The sequence below is a fragment of the Spea bombifrons genome, chromosome 4 (genome assembly GCF_027358695.1).
Source record: "Spea bombifrons isolate aSpeBom1 chromosome 4, aSpeBom1.2.pri, whole genome shotgun sequence".
NCBI lineage: Eukaryota > Metazoa > Chordata > Amphibia > Anura > Pelobatidae > Spea > Spea bombifrons.
Genome location: NC_071090.1, coordinates 81532301 through 81550245, shown reverse-complemented (window position 1 = coordinate 81550245; position 17945 = coordinate 81532301). Strand labels below are relative to the sequence as shown.

The window sequence follows — 17945 nt, the reverse complement described above, 5'->3', positions numbered from 1 at the left end:
AGAATGTGTTTAAGGTTTAACAGGTTATAGACCTACAAAAGTAAAATGCGTCGGGGCAACATTGATCCACTTACCTGTATCGGAGGATTTGACATCCCGATCTGCTGAATGCTTTAAAAGGGAAAAATACTGGTTCTCTAGATGCTCTTGGACGACTGTTTCTGTCTTGTTAGTAGCCATGTGACTTGGTAGCCTGGCAAGGTCATCCAAACGTCACTAATGTTTCTTCAGGTCTTTAAGAGCACACTATTCAGTAATGCACAGCTCACTCCTCTGGTAGCATGTCAAAGGCGGTATCCCACCCATTGCTAAATGGAACAGGTTATTTTGCAGATATATTCCTGAAACCCTCAGCTTTGTGTAGTTCAAGTTGGTAACGTTTACTGCACTATAGTGGGGAAAAGCTTTTGCGATCACAGTGCTGGAGGAAGAAACCTCTGAAGTCAAAAACTTACGTGACCTTACATCTTTTTGTAGCTTGGTCAAATAAAAGGTCTCAACTTCAACTAAAGACGACATGGTTTCTTAGGACGATGGAGCCATACCTAGTTACCTTATTTAGCAACCTTAAACCAGACTGATGGATTATACCAAGACACTAGACGTTATATTCAAGCCTACACCTAACACACAGTATCACTCAAAGGATGTTAATTGTAACGGCAGGTCCCAAAACATACATAATGGCAGCAGGCGTATTCAGAAATAACAATTTGACGTCCAGTTTGTAGCCTAACATTTCATTGTGTCCCTTCGATTAGAATTTGCGTTTCTAAAGTCTGCAAAGAAAAGCTTGGAACTTTTTTTTGCAACATTTCATTAAAATGTCAATTTGCTGAATAAATATGTCATGTTTTCTATTAGCCTCTTGTTTCCTGCACTGTATTTTATTAAACATCTTTGCTAAATGTTCTTGTGTTTTCTTGTTTCTAAAACCAAGGCTATAAAAGTGAAGGTGTGAATGCCTAACTGGTTTAAGAACCATAAGAATATGTATAATGTAACATTTCCAGAATAAACCGCATTTTTCTTTATATACAGGTCGTGATGGGGTCTATGAACATTACCAACCTGCCAATTAACACATGGGTTTATTCCATTTAGAGGCACTAGGAACGTGACACAATAAACCTCTAATAAAGAGCTTCACAAAAAGACCAAAGCATGACCTCATTCTACATGTAAAACATGCAGTGTCACGAAAAAGTATTTTATATGTTTTATCAGCGGTGTGTAACATAATTCAATTTCAACCTACTAGCAAATTAACTTACCAATATATTATATATATAAATATATATATATATAAAAAAAAACAATGGCCACGTAAAGGGGCCGCATAGCTAAACGGTTATTTGCAGGACGACAATCAAAATAAAGCCATTCTGAGACATGGTAGGTTTTATTTTTTTCATGAACTGCATCCCCACGCATACACACAGGAAAACCTCTTAATAAATCTTTACAAACAGCATACATAAAAAAAAAAGAAAAAAATACTGCAGATATTGAAGTGACCTATATGTAGATTAAAACAAACAATAAGAACTCAAACACATACATACTCTATTGCAAATTAAATATTGCACATTCTGCAGTTAGGTCACAAACAGTCTTAAGGATATCGGCCTGAAACGTCCCTTTTTTTGGGGGGGGGGGATCAATTAAAACACAAAGTAAAACAAAAATCCTGCCAACCTTCAGGTGGTAGATAATTTAAAAGGCTACCATAGTATTGTCAAGGCATAAGGACGCAGAATTATTAAAATGAAGATTATTTTAGTGCAATCATAGCAAAAATATCACTATGTATTTATTGATGAAATCGGAAGCCGTTGTCGTTTTCCGTTTGGTTGAATTCCCATCCTTGGTCATAGAGGTTCACGCGGATGTAACATCATCTTTCAATGTTGATAGGAGGAAGTTGCATAGGAGTCCTCGTCATGTCTAAAAGATGAAAAAGATATGGGTAGAAATGATAAAGAAGCACATCCAAGAAGGCAATAAAACTGGGGCTGTGATAATCAAGTGAAAAGAATAATATTGTTTGCCATTAAAAGCAACAAACACACAAATAAGGCTAAAATCAAGCATGGTGCGATATCCATCAAAATATACAGTAAGACGGGAGATCTCATATTACACCGGTGATATTAAAGTTATCACATTATTTATTGATTCGTATAGCATATGCCCCAGTGCTGTACAATGGGGATCAGCTATAGTCCCAATGTCCCTTTAATGTATTTTTTTCTTCTCTCATTAAAAGGAGATTAATCAAGTTTTATTTTTTTTTTCAGAATCAAACAATGCTGCCAATACATCTAACATTTGTAACAGTGTTCTAGACAGCGTAGAAAGTAATGTTAGAACCAAAAGTTTAAAATGTGATAAAACAGGTGTTACACTATTTTTAGTGTTTGATGCAGAAGGTAGAGACTGGATTTACATTCCTCTCGGACCCACAAGGGAACTGGCAACGAAGCCAACGCCATCTCACTGATTAACAAGCAGCTGCTTCTCCAGCGCACAGGGCTACCTCCAACTCCGCCGGGGACATCTGTATGCAGGTGCAAAGAGTCATTTATTGTGGCCTCGCAAAACGAATACTTACTTAGTTGATGGATTCAAAGTTCAAAGAACTTCAAGCATCTATTTCCTCGCAGTAGGAGGGAGACCCATCTGGGATTTTACACTTTAGGACTACCATGTTGCCATCATTCATTCTTGCGAACAGAAACTCCATTACTACCATAGCCTTCTATATGAGCTGATGGTGTTACTTCAAATAATAACCTTTAAATAGTCCATCACAGATATTCTGTTGCGGTGATAAACCAGCTTTATCAAAGATCCATATGAAAGCCATGACTTGCTAGGAGGTAGATGAGGTGCTAGGAGTCTCCTCCAGACTGTGTGACCCTGCTGATGAATTTGCCTGCCTACTCAGAGACACTGAAACTGGTGTAAAAAAGATCAGGGGCAAATTGCCATTTCCAACGAATGGCTACTTCGTAATTTATTATTAGAATTCTAAAAATTCACAAGTAATTAGTAGTTTATGGTTTGCTTTTACAGGAAAGTTATCGACAGGGTACTCTAGAAAATCAGTTCCAGGATCAATTTAACTTAACATATTCAGTAATAATTATACCAGCTGGGCAAGTGGAAAGTACTGAGTCAGCAAATATGTGCAAGAACCCAGAGAAAAGAAAAAAAAAGGTACATATTAAGGTTGCTAGGGTAATCCAAGCAAACAAATTGTTCATCGTTTACTGGAATAGGATCACTGTCACTGCTTCTGGCATAACAAATTCATTAATGAGACCCATTTCTAGCTCCTGCTTTTGTTTGAGTTCATCTTGTTGAAGCTGGAATGTGGTTTTCGTTGTGAAAACGATATGAATCATATTTCCTGTCTTTAGATTCTCTGCCTTCTCCTTACCCTTCCTTTCAACCGATGCCTGAACGGCGATCAGCAACTTAAACACGGGCCAGGGATAAACAATCAGAGATTGTGGCCGTCAATACCCTGGTACGCATAAGGCAAGTTTTCATCTGTTAATGTTCATTAACAGTGTTAATGAACATTAAGTTATTAAGTAATATTAAGTAAATCCTGCAAATCATTGGTAAGAATACAATATTCTGATCCCATGCGCAAGGTATATTGCAACACCATTTATCAACCAAACCTGAAGGCGCTCTGAGAAATTTAAAAGGGGTAAAAGGGGCACCTGTCCTGAGACCAGGTCTACATTAGGGGCCAATGGCAGCTGTTTCTCGGCCGCCACAGACCTCTCCTAACCCTTCTCCTCACTCCCCATCCAGGTGGAGAAGGCCAGCATAGACGTTAACTTCTGGTGTCCAGCCACTGACCACACGCAGTCCACAGAGGAAGTCTTAGCGGATAGGTCTGCTAGCTGTAAAGAGAGTTTCACTTGGGTACAGCTGGACTGGAGGGCCCACGGGAGTCCTTTATATCTAAAGATATTATGAAAACAACGTATGAACTCTGTGTGAATATCTGTAAGCTCTCTCTACCACTTCTTCCAGCCTTCAGGAGATGTAATATTTAAGGGTTTTGCATCCTTTATGTTGAAAGATCCAAGGCACATCTGTAACCTGCCACATCCCTTCCATATAGATATATATAGCCATCTATTTGGTAAAAAAAAATAGAATACTTTATCCAAGTTCGTTTAATTCTTGTAGCCACCTGCACTTAAAAAAAACAAGAGCAGTCAAATAGTGAGGTATGCAGTTACAGAAACATGAAACCACTCACTTATTCCTAAAATCCTGCATCCTAAAAAAAAAATAAAAAAAAAAGATTGATTTTTAGAATGTATCGCAAACTGCATGGAAAAGAAATTGGGAGATTGGTGAAAGAAAAAGCAGAACCTTTTAATATTAGAACTCCTGAAGACTGGAAGAAACGGTAAAACGACCAGATAGACGTGACATTTACACAGGGCTCATACAATATTTATTTTCCCGCAGACTCATAAACTTTCCATTTTTCAGAATCAGGTCTCACCTTGTACCATAAATCCTTTACAAATTGGTTTACTGTTCTAGAAATAGCATAGATTTTTTTTTTTAGATAAAAGATGCCAAGGAACAGCCAATTCCATGTACCTAATGGAAAAAATGAAGAACACAAGATTTTGTATCTCTCGCTATTACTTCCAAAGTCTATATGATGTGTTTTGAGAATTTTATTGCTCATTTGCATTCTTCCAAAAGAAAAAGCAGCATACAGATGCCGCTGCCCAATTGGAAGCAACCAACACATCTTCTGCACTGCAAATAACTGGGGTAGGAGGGGCCACATAGCTTTCATATGCATTAAAGTGGTAATATAAGAAGTTTTTATGTGGTTTGCACTAGGGCTGCAACAACTAATCGATAAAATCGATAATCGATAATGAAATTCGTTGGCAACGAATTTCATTATCGATTAGTTGAATCGATTATTATCGATTATAAAATGAGGGTTTTTTCAGAGCAAACGCTCTGAAAAATCCCCCCCATTATATAAACCGTTTAGTCTGACTCACCATCTCACAGCAGCAGCTCCTACTTACTCCCCCTCCCTGTAATCACTGTGACAACTGGCCCCGCCCCTTCCTTCTCCAGGCCAGAACCACATGGCTGTGACACTCATCTAACTGTAAGTATATGTATATGTATATACGGTATATATATATATAATGTGTATGTGTGTGTGTATATATATATATATATATATATATATATATATATAATGTGTATGTGTGTATGTATTAGGGCTGCAACTAACGATTATTTTAATAATCGATTAGTTGGCCGATTATTTTTTCGATTAATCGATTAATCGGATAAAAAAAATGAATGTAAATTTTTCATTTATTTAAAATAATTTACTAAACAAATGATGTTAAATACAAACAGCAGAATAAAAAACTTAATAATACATTTCTTGTCTTTATTTCCCAACCAGCCCCCCAATATATGCACATTTGAGCCCAGGCTTGCTACGCTGCCTCCCAGACATGCCATGCTGCACCCCCATATATGCCACGCTGCCTACCACAGCACTCCACGCTGCCTCCCACATATACCACACCACGCTGCCTCCCACATCTGCCACTCCACGCTGCCTCCCACATCTGCCACGCCACCTCCCACATCTGCCACTCCACTCTACCCCCCACATGCCACTGTGCCTGATACGCCTTATACCCCCTGATACCCCACTCCATCCTCCCCAGACATGCCACCCTGCCCTCCCCACATATGCCACGCCATGCTGCCTCCCACATCTGCCACTCCACAATGCCTCCCACATATGCCACGCTGCCTCCCACATCTGCCACTCCACGCTGCCTCCCACATCTGCCACTGTGCCTGATACGCCTTATATCCCGATACCCCACTCCATCCTCCCCAGACATGCCACCCTGCCTCCCAGACATGCCACTTCTCTACCCCCAGATATGCCTTATACACCCTGATACACCACTCCGTCCTCCCCAGACATGCCACACTGCCCTCCCCACATATGCCTTATATACTGTATATGCCTTATGCCCCCAGATATGTCACTTCACTGCCCCCAGGATTTAGATTCCCCTAAATTAACCCTAAACTCCCCATTAACCATAACTGCCCCTAAATTAACCCTTAACACCCCCTTAACCACAGCATCCCCTAAATTAACCCTAAAGACCCCATCAACCACAGCATCCCCTAAATTAACCCTAAACACACCATTAACCACAACTGCCTCAAATTAACCCCAAACACCCCATTAACCACAGCTGCTCCTAAATTAACCCTAAACACCCTATTAACATAACTGCCCCTAAATTAACCCTAAACACCCAATTAACCATAACTGCCCCTAAATTAACCCTAAACACCCCACTAACCATAACTGCCCCTAAATTAACCCCCACCTCCCCTAACTTTCAGTAGCCCAAATATATATATATATATATTACACATATATATATATATATATATATATATATATATATATATATATATATATATATATATATACATACTAGAGCTGAAACAACGAATCGATAAAATCGATAATCGATAACGGAAATCATCGATAACGATTTCCGTTATCGATTAATCGAGTGATCAATTCGTTGTTGGAGCACTCGGCTCCTTTTACTTACCTCCGCGAGCGTTCCCCGCTTCTGCTACACGCTCTGCAGTCTCCGCCTTCTTTTAGCTACGTGACGGATGTGACGCGTTCCGGAGGTAAGTATTCTTCATGTCTATGTGCACGGATCGCACAGAGCCACTCGCACAGAGCGAATCGCTCTGTGCGAATGGAGCCACTCGCACAGAGCGGTTCGCTCTGTGCGAGTGGCTCCACTCGCACAGAGCGGTTCGCTCTGTGCGAGTGGCTCCATTCGCACAGAGCGGTTCGCTCTGTGCGAGTGGCTCCATTCGCACAGAGCGGTTCGCTCTGTGCGAGTGGCTCCATTCGCACAGAGCGGTTCGTGAGTGTGGGTGCAGGGCAGAGTGGGGGTGGGGGTGCAGGGCAGAGTGGGGGTGGGGGTGCAGGGCAGAGTGGGGGTGGGGGGTGCAGGGCAGGAGACTGGGTGCAGGGCAGAGTGGGGGTGGGGATGCAGGGTGTGAGTGTGGGTGCAGAGCAGAGTGGGAGACTGGGTGCAGGGCAGAGTGGGGGTGGGGATGCAGGGCAGGGTGTGAGTGTGGGTGCAGGGCAGAGTGGGTGCAGGGCAGAGTGTGAGTGTGGGGGCAGGGCAGAATGTGGGGGCAGGGCTGGGTGCAGGGCAGAGTTAGAGACTGGGTGCAGGGGCACAGTGCAAAGTGCTGGGTGCAAAGTGCCAGTGCTGGGTGCAAAGTGCCAGGGCTGGGTGCAAAGTGCTGGGTGCAAAGTGCCAGGGCTGGGTGCAAAGTGCAAAGTGCTGGTGCAAAGTGCTGAATGCTGGGTGCAAAGTGCTGGATGCAAAGTGCCAGGGCTGGGGCAAAGTGCTGGGTGCAAAGTGCTGGGTGCAAAGTGCCAGGGCTGGGTGCAAAGTGCTGGGTGCAAAGTGCTGGGTGCAAAGTGCTGGGTGCAAAGTGCAAAGTGCTGGGGCAAAGTTTCTTGAACAGTAATAGTCCACCTCTTTTCAGAATGTTTGGGGTTATTTTGTTTCATAAATATTGTGTTTGGGTTCTTGTACTTTGAAAATATTGTTTTTTATTACATCATAACAAAATAAGAATGTTAATGTAAATTTTAAGTTGTTTTTTAACATCCAGTTCATTAAATTCTTTTAAATAAACGAAAAATTTGCATATTGTTTTTTTTTATCCGATTAATCGATTAATCGAAAAAATAATCGGCCGATTAATCGATTATTAAAATAATCGTTAGTTGCAGCCCTAATATAAATGCATTTCCCAATAGAGAACAATAAAAAATTGCATATTACCGCAAGGGAAGTTCTTAGACTGCCCAATAAAAATAACTAAATAGATAAATATTACTACGGCTGTCCATACCCGAAGGCCTTGATTTAACGAAGATTTTGCAACCAAGGTTTCTAATCAGAACCCAACATACAGGGGACTTAAGCAAACAAACTGCTTACAAAAGAGAAAAAGCGGGGAAGTCGCTGGTATATATCCTGACATTTATATAGCTCCCTCTTATTCCACAGCGCTGTACAATAAGTAAACGGGACATAACATTTAGTGAGTGGTAGAGTGGTATAAACAAATAGTGAAGAGGGCTCTGCAATTATTCAACTACTTGTTTGATTGCTCTACTGAGCATGTGCAAGAAGCGCAATTATCAAAACCAATGGAAGTAGCAACAGCCCATCGCACGTATGCTATCTGAAAACTGATGTTTTGCTAGTATACAAAGGATCGGCCGATGCTTCAATGACCTCAATAGGAGGGCCAACGAGCGTGTATAAGACACTTACATAGTAAAGCTTTCGGCAGAGGGGGTCAGGAGAGAACTTACTTGAGACAAAAATCTAACTCCAATTTGTATTAAGTAGCATGCACTGTAACATGAATTAAAATAAAAATCAATTTTGAGGACTAGACTGTTCCTTTAAATCTTAGATTGCTGTTAATTCAGAAAAAAAAGAATACAAAAAAAAAAAAAAAAAAGTATAAAGCATTTGCTTTTATCCTAGCAAGAGATTATAGCTCATCAGCTGTGTGAAGATGGTTTTGAAAGGCACAAATCACCATAGCCAATTTACAGATGGGGACTAAGTGGCTATTTCACAATATGGGAAAACAGACATAAAGCCAGTAGATTTGACATATAGCGGAAGAAATTACGGATCTAGGCACAAAGCCATTGGAATGTTTTCTAACAAACAATTTTTCGGATTTTATCCAGGTGCAGCGCCAATAAAACAAAAAACATTGCTGGCACAACTGAAATATCAATTTTATAAACAAAATATGTCGCCACATGTTTTTAGACACTCTCTGCAAGGCTTCCGAAGCAGAACATGCAGTAGATCCCTATCTATAACCATACAGTGGCCAGACTAAGTACCGGAGGTGAAAATAATGGGTTAACATTGACCGAGTTCACTAGTCACAGCTGAAGCTTATGTATATGAAATGCAAAAACATTTTGGTGACATGAGGGCTCATATGGCAAAGCTTATCGCAAGCTGTGCTGATGAACAGGATGCCAGGGTGTTTACGCAGCCGGAATTATTTTTGGGAAGCGGTCCACTAACATTTTAGTAAATAGAACATCAATGTTGAAGATAAACCCTTGTCTTTGCCTGTCTGGGGAAGGTTTATACTGCTGGCTACCTAAACCACTGAATGAAATCACAGCTTACCTTGATCAGGTAAACTGTATGTAATGTAAGTGTAAACAACGAAATAAACAGCAAACTCCTTTCTGCTATAAAACCGAGTAAGAAATTTTAAAAAGTAATGATTAGAAATTGGAAGGGAAAGATAAGTTGCTATATCATAACGGAATATAAAAGAATATGTGGGTTTTGTAGGCGAATGTACAACACCCTCACATCATGTTCATGGGCCATGTTTGTACCATGTTGGGGTAAGGAAGAGTTTTCCAAGTTTGGCACATTTATTAGTGTAAGGGGCTTTAGTAAGATAACTTTATATCAAAGCCATTTTATTATGAGGTCCATAGCAGCGGTGTCCAAAATATGTTGAAGGGACACAATTCAGTCGCCGCATTTAACTCCATGTGCATGGATTCCTGAGCATTTTCATCTAAGGATGGTGACAACAGAGGAAAGTAAAAACGTACATGAAGTACATAAATACACAAAATGTACATGAAAAAAAAATCATAATTTCAGCATTCATGCAATAGATAAGTCACAAAACAGTTCAGTTGAGTTTTAGTTCCATTACATTTGCTAATGTGCTCTATAGTGTAATTAAGCCAACACTTCATGGAAGTTACCTGAGAGTCTCTTCTTCTTTTAGTTTCTTAGCTGCTTGAGTAGACATCTTTATTTGCAAGTCCAGTCTATGTAGGAAGTCTTTGGCAGACAGCTCTTCGTCAAGTCTAACAGTGGGACGTTTTGTGTCTGGAGAGGGTGGTGAAGATCCACTATCTGCCTGAGGTACCAAAGCTTCCTTTGTCTCAAGAGGACAGCTATCAAGTGATTCATTTTCTGGAGAGTCCAATGATCCAAGTCCATTAAACAAGCTTGACTTATCTGCTACGACCGGAATACTCAGGGATTTCCGCAGAAAGATACAATCGGTCGAAAATAATTTGTTGGCTCTTTTAATTTGTTCCATCTAGAAAGCAATGATACAGAGGAGAAACATGAACTGAGTAACCAGTAAGACGTACTTGGCAATTGGAAGGTAAAACTAAATTAAAAATTAAAGAAATCTTCCAACAGCACATGAACGTAAAGGAAAGTCTGCCAGTGTCTACTCCAAGCAAAGCCCCAATAACCGGTATACACGATACACACAAAAAAAAAACTAAAATTGTTTTTAACTTTTGGCTTTTAGCTATTCATAAATACCCAACATTAGCTGCGTAAAAATTTACATTACATAAACTACTGTTCAAACATTTGGACTCACATATCCTTGTTTTTGAAACAAAAGCAAATTGTGTCTATTAAAATAACATGACATGGGTCAGAAATACAGTGTAGACATCGTTTATGTTGTAAACGACTATTGTAGCTGGAAACGGCTGATAAACTTGGATTAGCAAATACAACGTTGAGTTTAAAAGGCTAATTGATAACTGCAAAGTAATTTTAAAATTATGTTACAGCTAGAAATGTCATTTTCCATGCAAACAGCTAAGTGACCTCTAAAGATAGGATAGCCACAAATAAATAGTGGCCTGTTTGCAGCCCTTAAGGCCTGGAGTTGAATAATAATGACTTACAATATAGAGAAGGAAACACTCTCTTCTTGTTGGAGAAACTTATTGGGGTGGCCCTTTCCTATCGTAAAGTAAAGTAAGTCGAAACTCCAACTGTGCTTCAAACTCATCCAACTCGTTAGCGAATAAACATTGGTCTCAAACCAAAAAAACAAAGACAGCTGTTAACACAACAAGTAAGCTAAATGTTTACAAAGGGATTTGTTTAGGAATCGTGGCTTTACATACTGTCCAACAGATGTATATCTTTCCTCGATATGTTTATTAACTCAGAAGCAGCCATTACCATAACTAAAAAGACATTTGTCACAGCTATGGCAGTGAGAGTACAACTGTACTGTACAGCTGAAGTTTCCTTCAGAGAAGCAGAGACATGCGGCAGAAGGTGGCACAGCTAGTAAATAGAACCAATTTACAATAATCTGCTATATCAAGGCTCGAAAAATCACAGGGTTTTGCAGGGTTGCCACGCTATGCTTTCCTGCGCGGGGAGGGTGAAGCGTGAGGCTCCCAGCGGGGTCAGGTAAGGCACGGCACTCGCCTCACTGCGCCCCCACAGGAAAGCATAGGATACCAGATTCACAATGGCCCAGGATACGCAGGAGTGTCTCGTATCCACGAGGTGAGAGGGGAGTAGTGTATGCGAGCGTGTGTATACTAGTGTCAGTGTATATGTATAGTGCTAGAGCCAGTGTATACTGTAGTGTCAGAGTCAGTGTGTTGATGTTTGTATGTGTATTGTGCTGAAGTTAGTGTGTGTGTGTAAAGGTATAGTGTTGGAGTCAGAGTGTGTATATGTATAGTGCCAGTCAGTATGGCTATCGTATTGTAGCGCCAGATTCAGTGTGTATGTGTCCCTAGTGATAGAATGTGTAATTTTATATATGTATCGTTTTAGCCAGTGTGTGCGTATGTGTATAAGAGTGTGGTGCTAGCTTGTATGGTGTTTGTTACAGTATGGCATTAGCATGAGTGTGTATGTCAGCATATAGTGTTAGTGTGTGTGTGTATTAATGTATGGTGTTAGCATGTGTGTTCACAAGCGTGGAATGTTGGTATATGTTTTTCACTGTAAGGTGTTAGTGTTAAGATGGCTCACAAACTCCTCAATCAAAACTAAAATTTGTCAACCCCTAAACCATATAAAGCAGAGCTAACCAAATGGGGAGAAATAATCACACAGATGTTGAACAGGAAGTTTGCTGGTAGCATGATATAAAGTGCATTTCCAATATATTTCTATTGTTTGTTTGAATGTGAGCACCATTGGATACGTTTGCTTTATAGAACTGACATATCCGCATTGAAACGCACATATTGCCCCTTTTCAGAAAACCAAGAAACAGGTATGTGTAAAAAAATAAAAAAACATTCCCAAAATAACTGCCTATTTATAAACCAGGCTTGTGTATTAAGATCTGTACAAATTTAAATTGTAATAAATATTGCCTAATTTGTGCATTTATACGAATATCTGAAAACTAGGAGCAATCCCCAACAAAACAAACGTGAAACCTTCTAATATATTTTTTTAGCCCCTCCTTCTCATATTATTTACTGGAAAATCAGCTTACTGGAATGACACATTTACACGAGTATTTTTCCACAGACTGGCTTGGCGCTATACCGAGATTTAGACCTTTCAACACTGAGGCCGGTCTAGGGTTCCGAGTACATTGTCTATTAAATAAAAAGCAAATGATGAATCCTGAAGTGTACAATGTCACATCTCTAACGTTTAGGCTTAGGCCTGCTCATGGTTACATCTATCTGCCTGCCAGCGAGGCCATGGATAATATCCTGGTATTTAACGGAGCACCCAAAATCCGCAGATTCCTGGGTCAAGCCAGGGCTTGGTACTGAGGCTGCAAAGAGAAGCATGGCAGGTGTGGGTTTTTCTTGTTGACCACAGGTGGCTTTCTGAATCCAGCCACCACATGCCAGGAGAAAAGGCGGCTTGGTAGCCTGAGAATCCATTCTCCTCCTCCTCTGCAGGGAAACAAAAAGCTTTGAGGATTTCTTTTTCCCCCTATTCTGTTTGAAGGAACCCCGTAGGTGTATGGAGCGATTATACCATTTCCATGAGTTATAAAGCAGAGAATATAAAGTTATCTTTACATTATTAACGTTTATTCATATTTTGTTTGCATATACAGTACCGTGCAAAAATTTTAGGCAGGTGTTAAAAAAAAAAGTAATTAAAAAAATAAATAAATAGATGTTTATTTTTATATTTTAACAAAATGCTAAGTGAGTAAACAGAAGAAAAATATAAATCAAATCAATATTTGGTGCGACCGCCCAGGTGCTAATGATCATCAATGTAATACGTAGGCTGAAACACAATCATTAACTGTAACAGAAAGCTGTGTAGGGGGAATAAGACTAGGTGAGGGACAGCCAAACTCACTAACAAGGTTTAATGTCAAAAGTCATACATAATGAGCACAGTAACAAGACAAGATACTGAATCAGCAAGTTCTCTCCCTGGTAGAAAGGCAAACAGGGGTTTCCAGATGTCCTGTGCAAGCTCTTTTGAAGAAGCACAAAGAAACAGGCAATCTCGAGGACCGTAAACGCAGTAGTCGGCCAAAGAAAACTTAGTGCAGCAGATGAAAGACATCATGCATACTTCTCTAATCGGAAGATGTCCAGCAGTGCCATCAGCTCAGCATTGGCAGAAAACAATGGGACCATGAGACAACCATCTACTGTCCAGAGAAGTCTGGTCAAAGTTTTCTTCAAGGAAGACTTGAGGTCAAAAAGCCATACCTCCGACATGGAAACAAGACTAAGCAACTATTCACGAAGACACAAAAGGGGGGGGGGGGTTGGGCCAAAAAAATGGCAGCAGGTGTTCTGGACTGATGTTCTGAATCAAAATTTGAAATATTTGACAGAAGGCAGCTTGTTCACCTAAGGGCTGGAGAGCGGTACAAGAGTATTTGCAGGCAACAATGTAGCATGGTAGATGTTCCTTGCAAGATGTTTGGAACAAACTAACTGCCGAGTTCCTTCATAACCAGACTGCTTTGGCCACACGCTCTTACTGCTCAGACAAAGGCCATTTTAACATTTCTGCTGTGTTTGTGTTCAGCTGTAATTTTCTTCTTTTTCATTTACTGGAACCACACAAATGACATATTGTTTTGCTTCTTTTTGCAGGATAAGAAGGTCTTTCTTTAGATACCTTTGTTTTGATCATATATAATTTACTATAAGAAAATTTAAATATGAAAAATTGAAAAGAAAAAACTTTTGATTGAAAAATAATTTTACTCATCTACGAAAGCCAATGAAAAAAACTGCTAAATACATTCTAATATTTCCCCTTAGTTTGGGAGTAGACCATGTTATTTTTTACATTGCAATAAGTTCAAGAAGCTCACTGCTATTTCAAAACCAGTTTTTTTAATTAGCGATAATGACATTATAACATTTATATCGGTCATGATTTCCTGAATCACCCTCCTCATGTACACACCGTATTTTTCAAAAGTAGAACAACCCAGGGTAATTTTGGCGCATTCGCAATCTTGTAGGGGTCCAGCAGAGTCAGAACATTTAAGGCTCATGCAGTTTTCAAGGATGGCATTTGCCTCTTCACCCGTATACAACTACTGCATTTTTATACAAATAATATATTTATATAAAAAAATTATTATAATTTATTTTTGTAACTTTTTTTTATTTTATTTTATTTTTAACTTTTTTTCCCCTACCTATCCAATGCTAATTCCTGCCTAACTACCTTCTAACAAATCCCCACTCCCATAAGAATAAAAAATGTATATTTTCTACTCAAAAATATATTTTTTAACTAACTCCTGCATTGCCAGTACCACAGTTCTGTACTGCACAGCAAATCGGGGAGTAACATGTTAACACACGATGGTGATACAGTAGCACACAGTCTTGGTCATAGTATCGGTCTCTCTCTCTTGCCTCACAAAGAACAGTGCGTTAGAGAGAAGCAGTGCTAAAGCTCTCAAAACATTGGCTTTGTCATGTGATCCCAGCGATCTCTGCGATTGGTCATCACAGTGATCACATGGGTGAAAGCGCTAAGACTGGTTGGCACCTTGGCACCCGGCACGCTGATCGCGTGTAAGACTTTTACTTATGACATTCCATGCCGTCACCAAGGCATAAAATCATCAATGGGTTAAAACTCAGCGTGTAAGAGTGCTGTACCTGAAGAATTGATGCTGTTATGAAGCCAAAGGGTCACCCCAAATATTGATTTCATTTAGATTCAGATGTTTTGTTATCGTGACCTTAACTGGTGAGATTAGAACATTACGAGTCACCAAGTCATGTTCTCTGTGAAGGGTCTATTCACTAAACAGAGAGTTGACGGGGGAGATGTGTTTCAGCTCCTGCACTCACTGTACATTATGAAGCACAGTCCCATAAGCTTCTGCTGCAGGAAGAGCTTGGCTGGCCCTGTATAATGTATAGTGAAATCAGTGAGTTTCCACCATTGAGTTATGCATTATACTGGGCCCACTGAGCCCCTCTTGCTGGAAACACGCCAGCGTCGGTCCTTTATAATTAATAGAGAAGCAAGGGGTTAAAGCCATAGCTCTCCTGCAAATTGTTTAAGGAATAGACCCCACAATCACATAAAACGACCATTAAACCGGCCTTTATACGATTTCCATGTAACCAAATTGCTTTATATCAGAGAATCCCACCGGGCTCCTATACAGTTACCGGCCGCAGCATTACCACGATGATGGTTCCACAAACATTATTATTTAGAGCAATATTATTATTATTATTATTATATGTAAGCGTGTTGTGCTCCGGCCGTCCACAGCACGGCTTCATCTGGGTCTCTCTGCTACCCATCACCAGGCACCGACTGTAACTCTACACGCCCTCCCGTGGGCCTCGCCTCCCCCGTAACCCTGTGTGGGCCGGAGAATGGGGGACACCCGGGGGGAAAGGCCCGTAGCCCTTGACAGCCTCCTCCTCGCATCTACTTACCGTCACCCCGTACTTGAGCGCGATGCCTTGCAGAGTGTCACCGGGGCTGACATGATGCTCGATGAACTTCCCGGCCCACGGAACGGTCACGGTGGCCGTGCTACCGTACGAACGGGTCTTGATCCGAGCCAGACTCAGGGACAGCTCGGCCTCAGACTCGGAGCCCGGGAACATGGTATAACCGAACCGGTTGCCCGCTTCTCTGTGCGGCTCCAGCACCGGAGAAAATTCTGCCATCTTCTGCAGGCTCCGGTTACGGGAACAACAGCGCAATCCAACCCATCATTCCTTCGCGCGTACTACACGGAGACACCGACAGGAGGCGCCGGAGTACACGCAGCGAGCAGCCGACCAGGAGGGAGCCGGATGTGCCCATCACTGGGTGATTTCCTGCACCCACCGCCCTATATTGATGTCGTTGGACGCCCCACTCTCTCCAGTTACCCTCTGACGTCACTCATCTCCTAGCCTCACAACCATCACATACGTGTGACCTAGAGGTCTACGGCTCCTCAGCCCTGATCTGATGATGATGCCCGCTGTTTTGTCCATATTATTAATGGCCCATATTAATACACTTCTAGCCGTACAGGGGGCTGGACACACTAGAACATTCCAAGTGACCCCAGGGGGTATGGGCTGTTACGTGACTTAGGGCTAGTGGCCGCAATCAAGGGCAATTAACATACTGTAGCCAAGTGCAGAAGGGCAGATCATGGCCTGAGAACTTCAGTGGAGATTATATATCGTGTCACCATCAAGAGTCCTAATTACCTTGTTATTTATTCTTTATTGTAAGTATTGAGGCTGGTGCAGTCAGGTGGTGGGATATATCTACCCCAACTTTACAGACCTCTGGTTGGAGGTGGATTGAGGGAAGATCTCACAGCCTGCATGCACATGAAGCTCTCTCTTCATCCACTACCGAACATTGCTTTGGAAAACAGCAAATGAGTACAATGACATCATACGTTGACACCGACATCCATGTGAATGATAACCATATCTGCCATTTATTTCCCCGCCCCACAAATACATTTTAAATGTTCCTGGACAACATAGGTAAAATTCCCGAGGATTTATATAACATGCAGCACTTTATATGCGCTGGTTAGTAACAAGTGAAATGTATGAGTGGCAAAGCTGATCAATGGCAGGGCACAGTCCGGCCAGATCATTGTCTTGGCTTTAGAGACTATAACTGGAGGAAGCGTTTGGGCCAGCTTTACTTACATTCCATGACCAGACATTAGCTTTAGCCCACAATGACTCCCAGCTATCCCGGTATCTTTACATTTCCATGTTGCTGTTGCAAATGCATGGAGGGATTCTGCAGAATCTCCCTATATACATTTGCCCCTCCTGTACCCATCAGCTATTTTGCGTTCAGGTGACTCAGGAGAGGCGCCCGTCCAAACGCATATCCCGGTACATGATATTATTATCACCCGTCAACGAGGGCTCGGCAAATACTGCGTGTGGGGGTCTATTCATATGCCCATGCGCATGTGCAGCATATACCAACATTCAAATCCAAATAAGCTGTTCCCATGACAACACCGCCTACTCCTCTGGATGAGTCAGGCTTGGTATATTGCTCTGTTTACTGCCGGGCTGTCTGTGTTCGGCGAAATAATCTTTTATTTTCATTATTTGTAGCAGACGCTGCATCCGAAAGCAGTCAAATTGGAACAAAACAGGCACTTAGAGCTCTAGCTGTAGGCGATCCTGCGATCAAGCCGGTAAAAGCTACCTCAAACATTCTGTGTGGGGTGAAATCATGTAGACCGATATTAATGAACCAAGGTGACTACAGACTTACATATACACTCCAGGTCCCCCCACATTCCCTAACTGCAAAATGAAGGGCATTCGGGGGTACACGCAGGGTGGGGGAAGTGCATCATTGTAATGCTGATACCACTTACCCATAATCAGTGCTACAAGAGGCCCCCAAACTCCCTCTTTTCACCCCTCTTTTTGTTTCAATTACCCTTGCTTTTCCTTTAGATTGTAAGCTCACGAGCAGGCCCTTTGAAAGCCCAACAGGAACTTTGAGTAA

The 17945-nt window shown here is 41.3% G+C and overlaps 1 protein-coding gene across 1 annotated transcript; it reads right to left on the bottom strand.

The window, feature by feature from the left end:
* Window positions 1-1383: 1383 nt before the first annotated feature.
* Window positions 1384-16227, bottom strand: LYSMD2 (LysM domain containing 2). The gene is made up of 3 exons (XM_053465198.1): window positions 15884-16227; window positions 9938-10281; window positions 1384-1947 (listed from the first exon to the last, which is right to left on the bottom strand). The coding sequence occupies exons 1-3, from the start codon at window positions 16118-16120 to the stop codon at window positions 1905-1907; spliced, it is 624 nt and encodes a 207-aa protein (XP_053321173.1). The 5' UTR covers window positions 16121-16227; the 3' UTR covers window positions 1384-1904.
* Between the last annotated feature and the right edge of the window lie 1718 nt (window positions 16228-17945).

What these genes read in the sequence shown, in the direction of transcription:
- LYSMD2 (XM_053465198.1), bottom strand. Translation starts at nt 16,120, where the DNA reads ATGGCAGAATTTTCTCCGGTGCTGGAGCCGCACAGAGAAGCGGGCAAC. An exon ending in CGCTCAAGTACGGGGTGACG is followed by an intron (nt 10,282 to 15,883) that starts GTAAGTAGATGC and finishes ATTGCTTTCTAG; the next exon opens with ATGGAACAAATTAAAAGAGC. An exon ending in AAAGAAGAAGAGACTCTCAG is followed by an intron (nt 1,948 to 9,937) that starts GTAACTTCCATG and finishes TTCATCTTTTAG; the next exon opens with ACATGACGAGGACTCCTATG.